The sequence below is a fragment of the Manis pentadactyla genome, chromosome 8 (assembly GCF_030020395.1).
Source record: "Manis pentadactyla isolate mManPen7 chromosome 8, mManPen7.hap1, whole genome shotgun sequence".
In the NCBI taxonomy this organism is placed as follows: domain Eukaryota; kingdom Metazoa; phylum Chordata; class Mammalia; order Pholidota; family Manidae; genus Manis; species Manis pentadactyla.
Genome location: NC_080026.1, coordinates 111,931,037 through 111,949,716, shown reverse-complemented (window position 1 = coordinate 111,949,716; position 18,680 = coordinate 111,931,037). Strand labels below are relative to the sequence as shown.

The 18,680-nt window shown below is 37.6% G+C and overlaps 1 protein-coding gene across 9 annotated transcripts in view; it reads right to left on the bottom strand.

Annotated features, from left to right (window-relative positions):
• The window catches only part of BTRC (beta-transducin repeat containing E3 ubiquitin protein ligase), a 271,763-nt gene that overhangs the window by 211,512 nt on the left and 41,571 nt on the right, over positions 1-18,680 (bottom strand). For 4 of the 9 annotated variants that reach the window (XR_005027378.2, XM_036898776.2, XM_036898778.2 and 1 more), the window contains exon 2: positions 16,812-16,979. The exons of the other annotated variants lie outside the window; for them this stretch is intronic. Coding sequence is in view for 3 of the 4 variants with exons in the window: in XM_036898776.2 (XP_036754671.1) it covers positions 16,812-16,898 (87 nt within the window). In the remaining variant the exon portion in view is untranslated. The remainder of the gene's footprint in view (positions 1-16,811; positions 16,980-18,680) is intronic. 9 annotated transcript variants of the gene reach the window in all.

Here is an 18,680-nt window from a genome sequence, read left to right as displayed (position 1 = left end):
ATGATATGCAGCCTGTTGTGTCTTCCCCCTGGCTAGCCTGCACCTGGCTCGCAAACTGGCAGCCCCTGCCCTGGCGTCAGGCCAGCAAGAGGGAAGCCCCACCTATGGCAGCTACAAACACAAAGCATAGAGGCTTACACCTGTGTGTTCGGCCCACTGGTTCTGGCACTAGAGACAGGCATAGCAGCTGGGAAGCAGGAAACAGCTCTTTCCTCCAGCAGACACCAGCACCACTCCCCTGTGACCCCCAACATTGCTCCAGGGGTTGAGCAGCTTCAGAGAGTAGAGCTCCTGAGCACTAGAGGGCACCACATACAAATATGAAACGTCAAAGGAATCTGGTTCAAAGCAAAATCTCAACACCAGAGAAAGGACCAAGTGAGAATTAATAAATCTTCCTGAAAGAGATTTCAAAATAAAGATCATAAACATGCTCTTGGAGGTAAAGAAAAATATTCAAGAACTCAGGAATGCATTTAGGATGGAGATCTAATCATTAAAGAGCACAATGGAGGGTATTAAAAGCAGATTAGAAACGGTGGAGGAGACGATAAAATGAAATAGAAATGAGGGAACAGGAATACAAAGAAGCTGAGATATAGAGAGAAAAAAGGATCTCTAGGAATGAAAGAATACTGAGAGAACTGTGTGACCGATCCAAACAGAACAATATTCATATTATAGTTGCTGAAAACTTCCACACTCTGGGGAAGGAGATAGTCTCTCAGGCCATGGAGGTACACAGATCTCCCAACACAAGGGACCCAAGAAGGACAACACCAAGACATATAGTAATTAAAATGGCAGAGATCAAGGTTAAGGACAGACTACTAAAAGCAGCCTGAGAGAGAAATAAGATCACATACAATGGAAAACCCATCAGGCTATCATTAGACTTCTCAGCAAAAACCTTACAGGCCAGAAGGGAGGGGCATGATATATTAAATGCAATAAAGCAGAATTAATTTGAACTAAGAATACTTTATATGGCAAGATTATCATTTAAATTTGAAGAAGGGATGAAACAATTTCCAGATAAGCAAAACCTGAGAGAATTTAGCTCCCACAAACCATCTCTACAGTATATTTTGGAGGGACTGCTATAGATGGAAGTGTTCCTAAGGTTAAATAGCTGTCACAAGAGGTAATAAAAAGGGACAGACAAAGAGTACTGAATATGATACCTAATATACAAAGAATGGAGGAGGAAAAAAAGGAGGGGAAAAAAAAAAGAACCTTTAGATTGTGTTTGTAATAGCACACTAAGTGAGTTAAGTCAGACTGTTAGATAGTAAGGAAGTTACCCTTGAACCTTTGGTAACCACAAATCTAAAGCCAGCAATGGAAATAAGTACATATCGATAATCATCCTAAGTGTAAATGCTCTGAATGCACCAATCAAAAGACAGAGAGTCACTGAATGGATAAAAAAACAAGACCCAACTATATGCGCCTACAAGAGATTCACTTCAAACTTAAAGTCATACACAGACTAGAAGTGAAGGGATGGAAAAAAGATATTTCATGCACCTAATAGGGGGAGAAAAAAGCAGGTGTTACATACAGTACTTCTATTGGACAAAATAAACTTTAAAACAAAGAAAGTCACAAGAGACAAAGACAGACATTACATAATGATAAAGGTGTCAATACAACAATCAGATATAATCATTACAAATATCTATGCACCCAACACAGGAGCACCTACATATGTGAAACAAATACTAACAGAATTAAAAGAGGAAATAGAATGCAATGCATACATTATAGGAGACTTGAACACTCCACTCACTCCAAAGGACAGATCAACCAGACAGAAAATAAGTAAGGAGACAGAGGCATTGAACAACATATTAGAAAAAATGGACCTAACAGATATCTACAGAACTCTCCACCCAAAAGCAGCAGGATATACATTCTTCTCAAGTGTACATGGAACATTTTACAGAATAGACCACATATTAGGCCACAAAAAGAGGCTCAGTAAATTAAAAAAGATTGAAACTGTACCAACCAGCTTCTCAGACCATAATAGTATGAAACTAGAAATAAATTATGCAAAGAAAATGAAAAAGCCTACAAACACATGGAGGCTTAACAACATGCTCCTAAATAACCAATGGATCAATGACCAAATAAAAACAGAGATCAAGCAATATATGGAGACAAATGACAACAATAATTCAACAACACAAAATCTGTGGGATGCAGCAAAGGCAGTGCTAAGAGCAAAGTACATTTCAATACAGGTCTACCTCAGGAAAGAACAATTCCATATGAACAGCCTAAACTCACAATTAACAAAACTAGAAAAAGAACAAATGAGGCCCAAAGTCAGTACAAGGAGGGACATAATAAAGATTAGGGCAGAAATAAATAAAATCAAGAAGAACAAAACAATAGAAAGAATCAATAAAAGGAGGAGATGCTTCTTCAAGAAAATAAACAAAATAGATAAATCCCTAGCAAGACTTATCAAGAAAAAAAGACAGTCTGCACACATAAACAGAATCAGAAATGAGAAAGGGAAAATCACTATGAAAATCACTATGAACACCAGAGAAAAACAAAGAATTATTAGAGAATACTATGAAAAATTATATGCTAACAAACTGGATAACCTGGAAGAAATGGACAGTTTTCTAGAAAAATACAACTTTCCAAGGATGACCCAGAAAGAAACAAAATCTGAACAGACCAATTTCTAGCAGCGAAATTGAACTGGTAATAAAAAAACTACCTAAGAACAAAACTCCTGGACCAGATGGCTGCACCACTGAATTTTATCAAACATTTAGTGAAGATCTAATACCCATCCTCCTTAAAGTTTTCCAAAAAGTAGAAGAGGAAGGAATACTTCCAAACTCAATCTGTGATGCCAGCATCACCCTAATATCAAAACCAGGCAAATACACCACAAAAAAAGAAAATTACAGACCAACATCCCTGATGAACATAGATGCAAAAATACTCAACAAAATATTAGCAAACTGAATTTAAAAATACATCAAAAAGATCATCCATTCTGATATAGTAGTATTTATTCCAGGGATGCAAGGATGGTACAATATTAGAAAATCTATCAACATGATACACCACATCAACAACAAGAGGGACAAAAACCACATGATCATCTCCATAGACGCCAAAAAAGCATTTGACAAAACTCAGCATCTATTCATGATAAAAACTCTCAGCAAAATAGGTATAGAGGGCAAGTACCTCAACATAATAAAGGCCATATATGACAAATGCACAGAGAGAAGCTGGAAGCCTTTCCTTTAAGACTGGGAACAAGACAAGGATGCCCACTCTCTCCACTTTTATTCAACATGGATCTGCAAGTCCTCGCCTCGGCAATCAGACAACACAAAGAAATAAAAGGCATCCAGATTGGTAAGGAAGAAGTTAAACTGTCCCTGTTTGTAGATGACATGATATTGTACATAAAAAACCCTAAAGAATCCACTCCAAAACTACCAGATCTAATATCGGAATTCAGCAAAGTTGCAGGATACAAAATTAATACACAGAAATCTGTTGCACTCCTATACACTAATGCAGAACTAACAGAAAGAGAAATCAGAAAAACAATTCCATTCACAATTGCATCAAAAAGAACAAAATACCTAGGAATAAACCTAACGAAGGAAGTGAAAGACCTATACTCTGAAAACTACAAGACACTCATGAGAGAAATTAAAGAGGACACTAATAAATAGAAACACATTCCGTGATCATGGATACAAAGAATTAATATTGTCAAAATGGCCATCATGCCTAAAGCAATCTACAGATCAATGAAATCCCTATCAAAATCCCAACAGCATTCTTCAACAAACTAGAGAAAATAATTGTAAAATTCATATGGAACCATGAAAGACCCAGAAGAGCCAAAGCAATCCTGAGAAGGAAGAATAAAGATGGGCGGATTATGCTCCCCAACTTCAAGCTCTACTACAAAGCCACAGTAATCAAGACAATTTGGTACTGGCACAAGAACAGACCCATGGACCAATGGAACAGACTAGAGAGCCCAGATATAAACCCAAGTATATATGGTCAATTAATATACAATAAAGAAGCCATGGACATACAACAGAGAAATGAGAGCCTCTTCAACAGCTGGTGTTGGCAAAACTGGACAGCTACACGTAAGAGAATGAAACTGGATTACTGTCTAACCTGTACACAAAAGTAAACTCGAAATGGATCAAAGACCTGAAAGTAAGTCATGAAACGGTAAAACTCTTAGAAGATAACATAGGCAAAAATCTCCTGAATATAAACAGGAGCAACTTTTTCCTGAATGCATCTCCTCAAGCAAGGGAAACAGAAGAAAAAATGAACACATGGGACTACATCAAACTTAAAAGCTTCTGTACAGTAAAGGACACCATCAACAGAACAAAAGGCCTCCTACAGTATGGCAGAATATATTTGTGAATGGCATATCCAACAAGGGGTTAACATCCAAAATATATAAAGAACTCACATGCCTCAACACACAAAATGCAAATAACCTGATTAAAAAATGGATGGAGGATATGAACAGACACTTCTCCAATGAAGAAATTCAGTTGGCCAACAGGAATATGAAAAGATGCTCCACATCACTAATTATCAGGGAAATGAAAATAAAAACCAGAATGAGTTATCACCTCACACCAGTTAGGATGGTCAGTATCAAAAAGACTAAGAACAGCAAATGCTGGCAAGGATGTGAAGAAAGGGGAACCCTCCTACACTGCTGGTGAGAATGTAAGCTAATTCAACCATTGTGGAAAGCAATATGGAGGTTCCTCAAAAAACTAAAAATAGAAATACCATTTGACGTGGAAATTCCACTCCTAGGAATTTACCCAAAAAATTTCTCAGATTCAAAAAGACATATGCACCCCTATGTTTACTGCAGTATTATTTACAATAGCTAAGATATGGAAGCAACCTAATGTCCATCAGTAGATGAATGGATGAAGATGTGGTACATATACACAATGGAATACTACTGAAAGAAACAAATTTTGCAATTCGCAACAACATGGATAGAGCTAGAGGATATTATGGTCAGTGAAATAAGCCAGGTGGAGAAATACAAGTACCAAATGATTTCCCTCATTTGTGGAGTATAACAACGAAGTAAAACTGAAGGAACAAAACAGCAACAGACTCGCAAACTCTACAAAGAGACTAGTGGTTACAAAAGGGGAGTGGAGGGGTGGGGAAGGGCAGGTGGGGAGGGAGAAGGGGATTCAAGGGTATTATGATTGGCACACATGCTGTGTGGGGGATCGGGGGAAGACAGTGTAGCACAGAGAAGGCAAATAGTGACTGTGTAGTATCTTACTACACTGATGGGCACTGACTGCAATGGGGTTGGGGGGGACATGATATCAGGGGTGAATGTAGTAACCACATTGTTTTTTCATGTGAAACCTTCATAAGCGTGTATATCAATAATACCTTAATTTTAAAAGATTGGATCAGTCTTTTCTTTAGAGTCCTTTCCACACAGGAAAATAAGGAGCTCCAAGATAATGATGATGAAAATAAAGCAGCTGGAGCAAAAGGGTGGTTATATACTACTTAGGGAAGGGGTTGAGAGAGGGAGGACAGAAGCACAGAGGGTATTCAAAGAAAAAAAGAGAGACTAGGACAAAATATAGATAGATTCCAATCCCAGGCAACCTGGCTAGACCCTAGCATGAAAATTAAACCAATAAACTGGGCTAAAGTCCTATATAAAAGCTTCTCTCTTTCCTTAGTTTATTGTTTTGGTAGCGGATCACAAGAAAATCCTCCTTTGTAAGGCCTAAACTTGTCAAGCAAGTGCTACCTTGCAATGACTTCTAAATTAGCTGGAGCCAGTAGGTCCTAGGTTAAAAGCAAGATGATGTAATTTTATTACAGTGCAATATTGTGAATTTAGGTGTTAATGCTGTTGGAATCATTTGAGTATTGAGACTGGATTTTTGTGATGCACTTTGATAAGATTGGTGAATTATTTGTGCATGTGTGGTCCAGCATTCTTGGGAACATCTATGACTCATCCAGAAGACCCCTTAAAGATAGCCTCTGGTCTCATCCCCAGGCATTCTGCTGTGAGCTGACTTGCACTCAGATTTGTGCTGTTGCTGTTACACCTGCTGGAACTCACCAGTGAAATTGCTATTCCTGCCCTGACCTGACATGTCTAGCTATGTGTGCCACAGGGACTTGCAGACTACTGAGAACAAGACCCTGTCACTCTTCTCAAAAGTGTGTTATACCTTGTCCACAGTGGTAAGAATTTTAATCCTTACTCTTTCCGGGCTAAGGCCTTCCTTATTCCTCCTCTCTGTTTCTAAGCTAATAAATGGTTTGCTTTTGTTTTACTTATAATTGGTGAGTCTGTGAGCTCGGTTTGGAGAGGAGAAGTGTGAGGGAAGAACATATTTTTAGTTCTACCTTTGATACCAGATAACTCAATCTCTGTAAACAGATAAACAAACTAGTGTCCCTAATAGAACCAAAGTGAAATCCATAAGCAGGCCAGATGCATGCTGCAAAAAGGATACCTTTCTAGTGACCTTAAGGTAAGAATTACATATATATATGATATCTATCTATGTGATTCCCACACTCCAAGATACAATATAGTGATTTATAAAGATTCATTTTATCAGTCATTGCCATTGAAAGAAGCATTTTCCAAAATTTAAAAATAATTTTATTGCTTTTTGGCCATTCTGAATAAACTTTTAGACAATACAAATAATTACCAAAGAGAGTTATTCTTTCTTTTTTTTTCTACTTTGGTATCATTATACTATAATTACATGAGGAGCATTATGTTTACTAGGCTCCTGCCTTCACCAAGCCCCCCCCCACAAACCCCATTTCAGTCACTGTCCATCAGTGTAGTAAGATGCTGTAGAATCACTACTTGTCTTCTCTGTGTTGTACAGCCCTCCCTGTGCCTCCCCCCACATTATACATGCTAATCATAATACCCCCTTTCTTTTTCCACCCCCTTATACCTCCCTTTCCACACATCCTCCCCAGTCCCTTTCCCTTTGGTAACTGTTAGTCCATTCTCGGGTTCTGTGATTCTGCTACTGTTTTGTTCCTTCAGTTATTTTCTTTGTTCTTATATTCCAAATATGAGCGAAACCATTTGGTACTTGTCTTTCTCCGCCTGGCTTATTTCACTGAATATACTACCCTCCAGCTCCATCCATGTTGCTGCAAATGGTAGGATTTGTTTCTTTCTTATGGCTGAATAGTATTCCATTGTGTATATGTACCACATCTTCTTTATCCATTCATCTACAGATGGACACTTAGGTTGCTTCCATTTCTTGGCTATTGTAAATAGTGCAGCGATGAACATAGAGGTGCATCTGTCTTTTTTAAACTGGGCTGCTGCATTCTTAGGGTAAAATCCTAGGAGTGGAATATCTGGGTCAAATGGTATTTCTATTTGCAGCTTTTTGAGGAACCTCCATATTGTTTTCCACAATGGTTGAACTAATTTACATTCCCACCAGCAGCATAGGAGGGTTCCCCTTTCTCCACAACTGTGCCAACGTTTGTTGTTGTTTGTCTTCTGGATGGTGGTGATCCTTACTGCTGTGAGGTGATATCTTATTGTGGTTTTAATTTGCATTTCTCTGATGACAAGCGATGTGGAGTATCTTTTCATGTGTCTGTTGGCCATCTGAATTTCTTCTTTGGAGAACTGTCTGTTCTGCTCCTCTGCCCATTTTTTAATTGGATTATTTGCTTTCTGTTTGTTGAGGTGCGTGAGCTCTTTATATATTTTGGATGTCAACCCTTTATCGGATCTGTCATTTATGAATATATTCTCCCATACTGTAGGATGCCTTTTTGTTCTACTGATGGTGCCCTTTGCTGTACAGAAGCTTTTCAGCTTGATATAGTCCCACCTGTTCATTTTTTATTTTGTTTCCCTTGCCCGGGGAGATATGTTCATGAAGAAGTCACTCATCTTTATGTACAAGAGATTTTTGCCTATGTTTTTTTCTAAGAGTTTTATGGTTTCATGACTTACATTCAGGTCTTTGATCCATTTTGAATTTGCTTTTGTGTACGGCGTTAGACAATGATCCAGTTTCATTCTCTTACATGTAGCTGTCCAGTTTTGCCAACACCAACTGTTGAAGAAGCTGTCATTTCCCCACTGTATGTCCATGGCTCCTTTATTGTATATTAATTGACCATATGTTTGGGTTAATGTATGGAGTCTCTATTCCGTTCCACTGGTCTGTGGGTCTGTTCTTGTGCCAGTACCAAATTGTCTTGATTACTGTGGCTTTGTAGTAGAGCTTGAAATTGGGGAGCAAGATGCCCTCCCACTTTATTCTTCCTTCTCAGGATTGCTTTGGCTACTCGAGGTCTTTGTCATTCCATATGAATTTTAGAACTATTTGCTCTAGTTCATTGAAGAATGCTGTTGGGATTTTGATAGGGATTTCATTGATCTGTAGATTGCTTTAGGCACGATGGCCATTTTTACAATATTAATTCTTCCTAGCCAAGAGCATGGGATGAATTTACATTTATTAGTGTCCTCTTTAATTTCTCTTAAGAGTGGGCCATAGTTTTTAGGGTACAGGTCTTTCACTGCCTTGGTTAGGTTTATTCCTAAGTATTTTATTCTTTTTGATGCAATTGTGAATGGAATTGTTTTCCTGATTTCTTTTTCTGCTAGTTCATCGTTAGTGTATAGGAATGCAACAGATTTCTGTGTATTACTTTTGTATTCTGCAAATTTGTTGAATTCAGATATTAGATCTAGTAGTTTTGGAGTGGATTCTTTAGGGTTTTTTATGTACAATATCATGTCATCTCCAAGCAGGGACAGTTTGACTTCTTTCTTGCCTATCTCGGTGCCTTTTATTTCTTTGTGTTGTCTGCTTGCCATGCCTAGGACCTCCAGAACTATGTTGAATAAAAGTGGGGAGAGTGGGCATCCTTGTCTTGTTCCCTATCTTAAGGAATAGCTTTCAGCTTCTCGCTGTTAAGTATGATATTGACTGTGGGTTTTTCATATATTGCCTTTATTATGTTGAGTTACTTGCCCTCTATACCCATTTTGTTTTGAGTTTTTATTATAAATGGATGTTGAATTTTGTCAAATGCTTTTTCAGCATCTAAGGAGGTGATCATGTGGTTTTTGTCCTTCTTTCTGTTGATATGGTGGATGATGTTGATGGATTTTCAAATGTTGTACCATCCTTGCATCCCCGGAATGAATCCCACTTGATCATGATGGATGATCTTTTTGATGTATTTTTTTATTCAGTTTGCTAATATGTTGTTGAGTATCTTTGCATCTATGTTCCTTAGGGATGTTGGTCTGTAATTTTCTTTTGTTGCGGTGTCTTTGCCTGGTTTTGGTATTAGAGTGATGTTGGCCTCGTAGAATGAGTTTGGGAGTATTCCTTCCTCTTCTACTTTTTGGAAAACTTTAAGGAGGATGGGTATTAGGTCTTCACTAAATGTTTGGTAAAATTCAGCAGTAAAACCATCTCATCCAGGAGTTTTTTCTTAGGTAGCTTTATGATTACCAACTCAATTTCTTTGCTGGCAACTGGTCTATTCATATTTTCTGTTTCTTTCTGAGTCAGCCTTAGAAGGTTGTATTTTTCTAGAAACTATCCATTTCTTTCAGGTTATCCAGTTTGTTGGCATATAATTTTTCATAGTACTCTCTCATAATTCTTTGTATTTCTGTGGTGTCTGTAGTGATTTTTCCTTTCTCATTTCTGATTCTGTTTATGTGTGTAGACTCTTTTTTTCTTGGTAAGTCTGGCTAGGGGTTTATCTATTTTGTTTGTTTTCTCGAAGAACCAGCTCCTGCTTTCATTGATTCTTTCTATTGTTTTGTTCTTCTCAATTTTGTTTATTTCTGCTTTAATCTTTATTATGTCCCTCCTTCTACTGACTTTCGGCCTCATTTGTTCTTCCTTTTCTAGTTTCATTAATTGTGAGTTTAAACTGTTCATCTGGGATTGTTCTTCTGTCCTGAGGTAGACCTGTATTGCAATATATTTCCCTCTTAGCACAGCCTTCGCTGCATCCCACAGATTTTGTATTATCGTATTATTGTTGTCATTTGTCTCCATATATTGCTTGATCTCTGTTTTTATTTGGTCATTGATCCACTGATTATTTAGGAGCATGTTATTAAGCCTCGTGTGTTTGTGGGCTTTTTCGTTTTCTTTGTGTAATTTATTTCTAGTTTCATACCTTTGTGATCTGAGAAGCTGGTTGGTACAATTTCAATCTTTTTGAATTTACTGAGGTTCTTTTTGTGGCCTAGTATATGACCTATTCTTGAAAATATTCCATGTGCACTTGAGAAGAATGTGTATCCTGTTGCTTTTGAATGGAGTGTTCTGCAGATGTCCTTTAGATACATCTGTTCTAATACATTGTCCAGTGCCTCTGTCTCTTTACTTATTTTCTGTCTGGATGATCTGTCCTTTGGAGTGAGTGGTCTGTTGAAGTCTCCTAAAATGAATGCATTGCATTCTATTTCTCCCTTTAATTCTGTTAGTATTTGTTTCACATACATAGGTGTTGGGTGTGTAGATATTTATAATGGTTATATCCTCTTGTTGGACTGACCCCTTTATCATTATGTAATGTCCTTCTTTGTCTCTTGTTATTTTCTTTGTTTTGAAGTCTATTTTATCTGATACAAGTACTGCAACTCCTGCTTTTTTCTCCCTGTTAGTTGAATGAAATATCTTTTTCCATCCCTTTACTTTCAGTCCGTGTATGTCTTTGGGTTTGAAGTGAGTCTCTTGTAGGCAGCATATAGATGGGTCTTGTTTTTTAATACATTCAGTGACTCTATGTCTTTTCATTGGTGCATTCAGACCATTTACATTTAGGGTGATTATTGACAGGTATGTACTTATTGCCATTGCAGGCTTTAGATTCATGGTTACCAAAGGTTCAAGGGTAATTCCCTTACTATCTAACAGTCTAACTTAACTCACTTTGTGTGCTATTACAAACAGAACCTAAAGGGTTTTTTTTCCCCTCCTTTTTCTTCCTCCTCCATTCTTTATATGTTATGAATCATATGCTGTACTCTTTGTCTATCCCTTGGATGACATCTATTTAGTCTTAGGAACACTTCCATCTATAGGAGTCCCTCCAAAATGCACTGTGGAGGTAGTTTGTGGGAGGTAAATTCTCTCAACTTTTGCTTATCTGAAAATTTTTTAATCCCATCTTCAAATTTAAATGATAACCTTGCCAGGTATAGGGCTGTTGGTTCAAGGCCCTTCTGCTTCACTGCATTAAATATATCTTGCCACTCCCTTCTGGCCTGTAAGGTTTCTGTTGTGAAGTAAGATGATAGCCTGATGGTTTTCCTTTATATGTGATCTTTTTTCTCTCTCTAGCTGCTTTTAAAAGTCTGTCTTTATCCTTGATCTTTGCCATTTTAATTATTGTATGTCTTGATGTTGTCTTCCTTGGGTCCCTTGTGTTGGGAGATCTGTGCACCTCCATGGCTTCAAAGACTATATCCTTCCCCAGACTGGGGAAGTTTTCAGCAATTACCTCCTGAATGACACTTTCTATTCCTTTTTCTCTCTTCTTCTTCTTCTGGTACCCCTATAACATGAATGCTGTTCCGTTTGGATTCATCACACAATTCTCTCAATATTCTTTCGTTCTTAGAGATTCTTTTTCCTCTTTGTCCCTTAGCTTCTTTGTATTCCTCTTCTCTAATTTCTATTCCATTTACAGTCTCTTCTACTACATCTCATCTGCTTTTAATTCCCTCCATTGTATGTTACATTTCAGATATGGAATTTCTTAATGATTGAATCTCCGACTTAAATTCGTTCCTGAGTTCTTGAATAGTTTTTTTCACCTCCATAAGCATGTTTATGATTTTTATTTTGAACTCTCTTTCAGGCAGATTGGTGAGTTCAGTTTCATTTGACCCTTTTTCTGGGGTTTCTGAGATTTTCGTCTGAACCATATTCTTTTGATGTTTCATATTTCTGTGTGGTGCGCACTAGTGCCCAGAAGCTCCAGTCTCTGGATATGCTCAGCCCCTAGAGTGAGGTTGGGGGTCATAGGGGAGCAGAGCTGTTGCCTGGGATGAGGAGAGATCTGTTTCCTGATTCCCGTCTGCAGTGCCTGTCTCCAGTTTCAGAGCCAGTGGGCCAAACACAGGTGTAAGCATCTGTGCTTTGCGTCTCTAGCTGTTGTAGGCAGGGCCTCCCTCTGGCTGGCCTGATGCCAGCACAGTGACTGCAGGTTTGTGAACCGGTGTTGGCAGACTAGGAGGAAGGCGCAGCAGGCTGCATGTCACAGTGGGGGTCCTCGGAGCTGAGCAGGCAGCCAGGGGGGATGGGGCACCGGAAGCTCCCAACCAGCTGGGCAGAGTGCACCCAGACAACCTTATCCAGCTCTCTCTTCCCTCCCCCATGCAGCAAGCTCCATGCAAACTGCACTCCTTCAGTAGCCCTCTCACTGCTAGGAAGCCTCTCAGACTGCCTGCCTTTCCCTTCTCCCAGAGCAGCCGGGTGTGGATCCCCTCCTCCACAAATGGCTGGAATCTGTCTCTCAAGCACTCCACCTGTCTGAGCTCTCCAATGTCCAGAGCACCACACAGTGTAGGTTTCTGCTCCCAAAGCAGACCTCCAGGGCTGGGTGTTCAGCAGTCCTAGGCTTCCACCCACTCCCTGCTCTGTTTCTCTTCCTCCCGCAGGTAAGCTGGGGTGGGGAAAGGGCTTGGGTCCCGCCTGATTAAGGCTTTCATACGTTACCCTGTTTCGTGAGGTCTGCTCTGTTCGTGAGGTCTGTGTGCAGTCTGGTTCAGCCTTCTTTCTTGTTCTTGTTTTAGGGTTAATTGTATCTATTAACTACATTTTCATACTATCTGTGGTTTGGGGAGGAATTCTCTGTCTCACTCTCACGCCGCCATCTTCAATCTCCACACACTTTCTTTAAAAGGGCAAGATATATGGTTTAAAAAGTTTGCATTACACTGGGTACACCTCTTCTTAGGTTAGTTTTCTCATTCAAGTACCTTTCTATAATATATGAAATTTGGAGAATGTGAGAAAAGCAAAGGACCAAATCTGCTACAAAGCACCTTCCTCCAATGTGTTAGGCTAGTATTTCTTAAGTGGAATATGCACAAATCAGGTGGTAGGCAAGATGATCCATTGGGATGCAGAGGGAAAAGACTGGACTTTTATTCAAATTAATTAGGAAAAGTAATTAATGTTTTCTGATTTTTTATAATACAGATTGACACTGGTTTGCTTATTTGATCTGGTATTACATAGTCAAATGTCACTTATGAACCAAGTGAAGACTGGGAATTCCACAACACAAAGGGGCAGCAGTGCCCTGCCCCATTCATTCTCCATTAGCATACTGCAAAAAATTACAGTATGCCCAGGATTTAAGAACATAATCTAGTTTTAAATAAACTGTCAATTGACAGTTCTACAATTCCTTGCATAAGCCCTTCATTAATCAGGTAAAAACAGTTATTAAATTAAGCATACATGAAAAAAGTGAGCCAAAAACAGAATTGAAACAGCTATTTGACATAGTATTGAGAAGTGACTAGTGGTTATCAAGGGGAAAAAGAGTGGGCTGGGGCGGGTGGGGGAGAAGAATAGGGAGAGGGAGGGGAAGGGGGACTGTTGAACCACTGTGATGTACATTTGATAATAAAAAAGAAAAGAAAAAACCCAACTATTTGAAGTAAGAATTTGTGTATACTATTTACATGTATATATGCTATAACCAATTTATATCTACAAAGTACACACTATATATACATATACTCTACCCTAAGTGTATATACTGCAGCTTGATAGAGTAGAATGCATACAGTTTGTACATTAACAAACAAAAGTACTTAGGATGGGTACTCAGAATTATTTTCTGATGGGTCAGGAAACCCTTGTTTTACATAGCAAATTACTTAGATTTTTTAAATTAAGATATAATTGACATGTAACACTATAAGTTTAAGGTGTTCAAAATACTGATTTGATATATTTACATTGGAATATGATTGCCATTGTAGTACTAGCTAATGCTTCTAAGTGTCACATAATTACTACTTCTCCTAGTGGTGGGAACAATTAAGATCTCTTAGATTTACTTCTAAAAGAACTTAGCAAAATCAACCTAAATGTCCATCAGTAGATGAATGGATAAAGAAGATGTGGTACATATACACAACGGAATATTATTCAGCCATAAGAAGAAAACAAATCCTACCATTTGCAACAACATGGATGGAGCTAGAGGGTATTATGCTCAGTGAAATAAGCCAGGCAGAGAAAGATAAGTACCAAATAATTTCACTCATCTGTGGAGCATAAGAACAAAGAAAAACTGAAGGAACAAAACAGCAGCAGACTCACAGAACCCAAGAATGGACTAACAGTTACCAAAGGGAAAGGGACTGGGGGGGATGGATGGGAAGGGAAGGATAAGGGGAGGGAGGGAAGAAAGGGGGCATTACTATTAGCAGACATAATGTGGGGGAGGGGCACGGGGAAGGCTGCACAACACAGAGAAGACAAGTAGTGATTCTACAGCATCTTATTACGCTGATGGACAGTGACTGTAAGAGGTATGTGGCGGGGGGGACTTGGTGATGGGGGAAAGTCTAGTAAACATAATGCTCCTCATGTAATTGTAGATTAATGATACCAAAAAAAAAAAAGAAGAAGAACTTAGCAAAGTAAGGCACATGCCAACCTTGCCATTTTTGTAGCCTCTGAATCAGCTCCAACTTACACCAGATGGACAAAAATGAGCACTTCGTGATGCCTGAACTAAGAAAGCTGAAATCATGCTGTGGATTGTACTATGTTTTAATATTATAAAATCCATTTGCTAGTAAGTTAGGTCTCTAGTTCCAAAGATGATAAATCTTTATACATTCCAAAGTAATAAATATCAAAAAAGTAGTTCTCCCCCTTGAACATATTTCTTTTAAGAATCATTTTTCTAATCCAAAAATGTGTTCCAAGGGTTTCAAATTACCCTATTTTCCAAGCTTAAAATAACTTCACAAGGGTGGTAATATTTTAATCAAAGCAGAAGCTGTAGTTACCATATAGAATAATAATCTCGACAAGTTGTTTCAAAAGACTAATCAGATTATATGCCACATAAAGAAATTGTGGTTATATGCAGATCAGTTTCAGGAAAAATTCTTTAGGCAAAGTTCTTATAAAAACTTTAATTATCAAGAGTAGATTTCTAAATATGATTCAGAACCACTTATATTTACCTTTTTTCATACAGGCATCAAAATATATGTTTGAATTACCCACACAACTTTAAAAGCACAAAATTAATGTGTTCTATCTGATATGACCATGAAAAATGTTTCGAAGCTGTCTGGGACAGAAAAACTAGTGCTGGACAGTATATTAATTTTTAGAAGTACTTTTTAAAATAAAATTAAGTTAAAAGTAGTTGTGTAGGGTGGCAGGATTTTTTTTTTAATTTTTGCTTTCTCAAATCCATCTTAGTGTTTTTTAAAAACAAACAAAAGCTTATTTTTAAAAAATTATCACATGGGAACATCAAAACTGATAAAACAATATATTTACTCCCCAATGACTTCATAAGGTACAACAGGCAGTTTATCAGTAGCCTCATTTTACAAGATGAGAAATAGTGAAGAAGGATTAAATATTTATATGTTGCCTACCATGTGCCATGTACTGGTATATACTAGAGGGTAAAACAAACAAAATTTACCTTCATGGAGTTTATATTCTAGTAGAAATAATAGACAAGGAAGGGAAGACCACTTTGGATAGGCTATTCTCTAAGGAGGTAACATCTGAATTTAGATACAAAAGACGTAAGAGAAAGTCAAATAAAAAGTCAGGGTCAGAGAAAACAGCAAATGAAAAGGCCTTCCAGTGGTCTTGCAGAAGGTTGGCAGAGGGCCAGTGTAACTCAAGTGCTACTTGTGAGTTAAGATTACTGGCATTAGATAGTGCAAGAGGTAGGAAGGAAAGGACCAGATCTGCCTGACTGAACAAAAGTCAAAGTCTTAACATGCATGACCTAAGTGCAAAGCAAAGATATTGAAAAGTTTCAAGTATAGATTTTTGAAAGATCACTCTGAGTCCTATTCAGAAATTGGATTTAATAGGATAATAGTTTTAAAAATTACAAATTCAAAATAAATTATAATAACCTATAGTAGTTGATGGCAATGGAGGCTGAAAGAAGTGGGTTTTGAGATACATTTTAAAAGTAAAATAGAATCTGAAGCTGGATTGGATTTCAGGGTAAGAAAAAGTAAGGAGTCAAGGATGATCCCAGGTTTGGGACTTCAGTAAACTGGGTAAATGGTGGTAGGTACCATTTATTGGTATAAGAAGACTAGCAAAAAAAAAAAAAAAATTAATTCAGATTTCTATTTTTGATATATTAAGTTTGAAATCACCATGCAACATTCAAGTATAAATCTAGAGGTCAGAGTAGAAGGATGAGTTGGAGATAGCATATTAGGATCATCAGCACACAAATGGTACAGTGGCCCCTCTTATACATGGGGGATACATTCTGAGATCCCAATGGATGCCTAAAATCACAGATAGCACCTTACTCTATATATACTATATTTTTTCCTATACATATGAACCTATGATAAAGTTTAATTTATAAATTGGGCACAGTAAGAATTAACAATAATAAAATAATTATAATAATATGCTATGATTAAGGTTATGTGAATATGGTCTCTCTCTCAAAATATCTTATTATACTGTACTTACCCTTTTTCTTCTTATGATGTGAGATGATAAAATGCTTATGTGATGAGAAGATGTGAGGTGAGTTACATAGGCATTGTGACACAGCATGAGGCTATACAAGTGACCTTCAGCCTACAGATCAGGAGGATCGCCTCCTTCCAAACTGCAGTTAACGGTGGGTAACTGAACCTGAGCAAAGTGAAACCATGGATAAGGGAGGGAACTACTGTCAAAGCTAAGGTAAGAGATGAAATCACCTAGGAAGAAAGTGTAGACAGGAAACAGAAGAGGGCCCAGGACCAAAGGCTAAGAAACTCCAGGATATTGAAGATTTGTCTGAGGGTTAAATGCTTATTAAATGATCTTGTTCAATAGAATGCTCTTTCTTTATACTCCACTGTCTCTTTACACTAAAAAATATAAATAAATAAATAAATAAAGCCATCTTCCCCAGCCAAAAGTTCTCAAATTTAATATTTAATCCATAGTAGGTGTCTTCTAGGCGGATCCTTGAGAAACTCCTTAGAGAATCTAAATCAAGAATTTAAAAAACAAAAAAGTGGTGACCCCTGGAGAGGGAAATGAGTAAGATAGGTAAGAGATTTTTTTCATTATATATCCTTTTGTATTTTTGAATTTTGTACTGTCACATATTCAACATATTCAAAATGAAATTTTTGAAATAACTCCTTATTCTGGTTTCTATTGATAATTTACTTGAATCCCAACAGGTTCATTAGTGCCTGCCTTTAGGTTGTTGTTGGTGTGGAACCTGACAAGTTACCTGTAAAGTTTTTATGAAAGTATAAAAAGCCACAAATAGCCAAGATATTCTTTAAGAAACAACAAGGCATGAGAATTTAATTAGCACAAATAGCCAAGATATTCTTTAAGAAACAACAAGGCATGAGAATTTAATTAGCATATATCAAGGCTTATTATAAAGCTACATGAATAAGGCTGTATGGTATGGATGCAAGGATAGATAAACAGAGCAATATAACAGAATAACAAATCCAAAAACAGACCATTGAATGTAAGGACATAATTTATCCTGCAGGTAGTACTACAGATCAGTGGAGAATATATCTTCTTCCAACAGATAATACAGACGATGGTAGGAGAGCATGGACAAAAATGAAATGGAATCCCTCCCTCACATCAAACACAAAAATCAGTTCTACAGACTAAAGTTCTAAATGTAAAATGCAAAACTATAAAGCTTCTAGTAGAAAACATGCTTCACATATGTAAATAGAAAAAAATGCTTCATGACCTTGTTGTAGAAAAGGCTTTCTTAAACAAATCACAGAAGCACAAATTAAAACACACAACATACATATACATACCCTTCAATTCATACATACCTATCAATCACATCCAGTTGAAGAAACACAAGCTCAAACCCAAACAAACAAAAAACGTCAAAAGAGCACCAGCTAAGGAAGGCTTGGGTTAGAGAAATATGGGTACTAATCCAGGCTGTCATCAACTGTAACCTTGGACAAGTCACATGACCTCTTTGGGTCTGTTTTGCTAATGCTTAAAAGGAAGGAGTCATACTCTATGATTCAAATAAAGTATTTTGCCCAAAAAGCACTGCTGTATGATCACAAAACACTTTTTTTAAAAAACAAAACTGTTTCTTAAATGAGCCAACTAGGTAGACAATATCCCCAATGTTGATACCTTAAGACGAAGAAGAGGAGCTCATCAATGTTTCCCAGTCCCCCAAGAACTGCAGAGTGTAAATAACTGAACATACTGACAGTGTTTAAGGGTGATCTTGATAGAAACACATATACTGCAAATGCTCCCAGAGGTAAAGAGCACTCACTAAGGTAAACTGACCTGCCTTGATGGGTATTTCCTTGGCCATACTATTTCTTT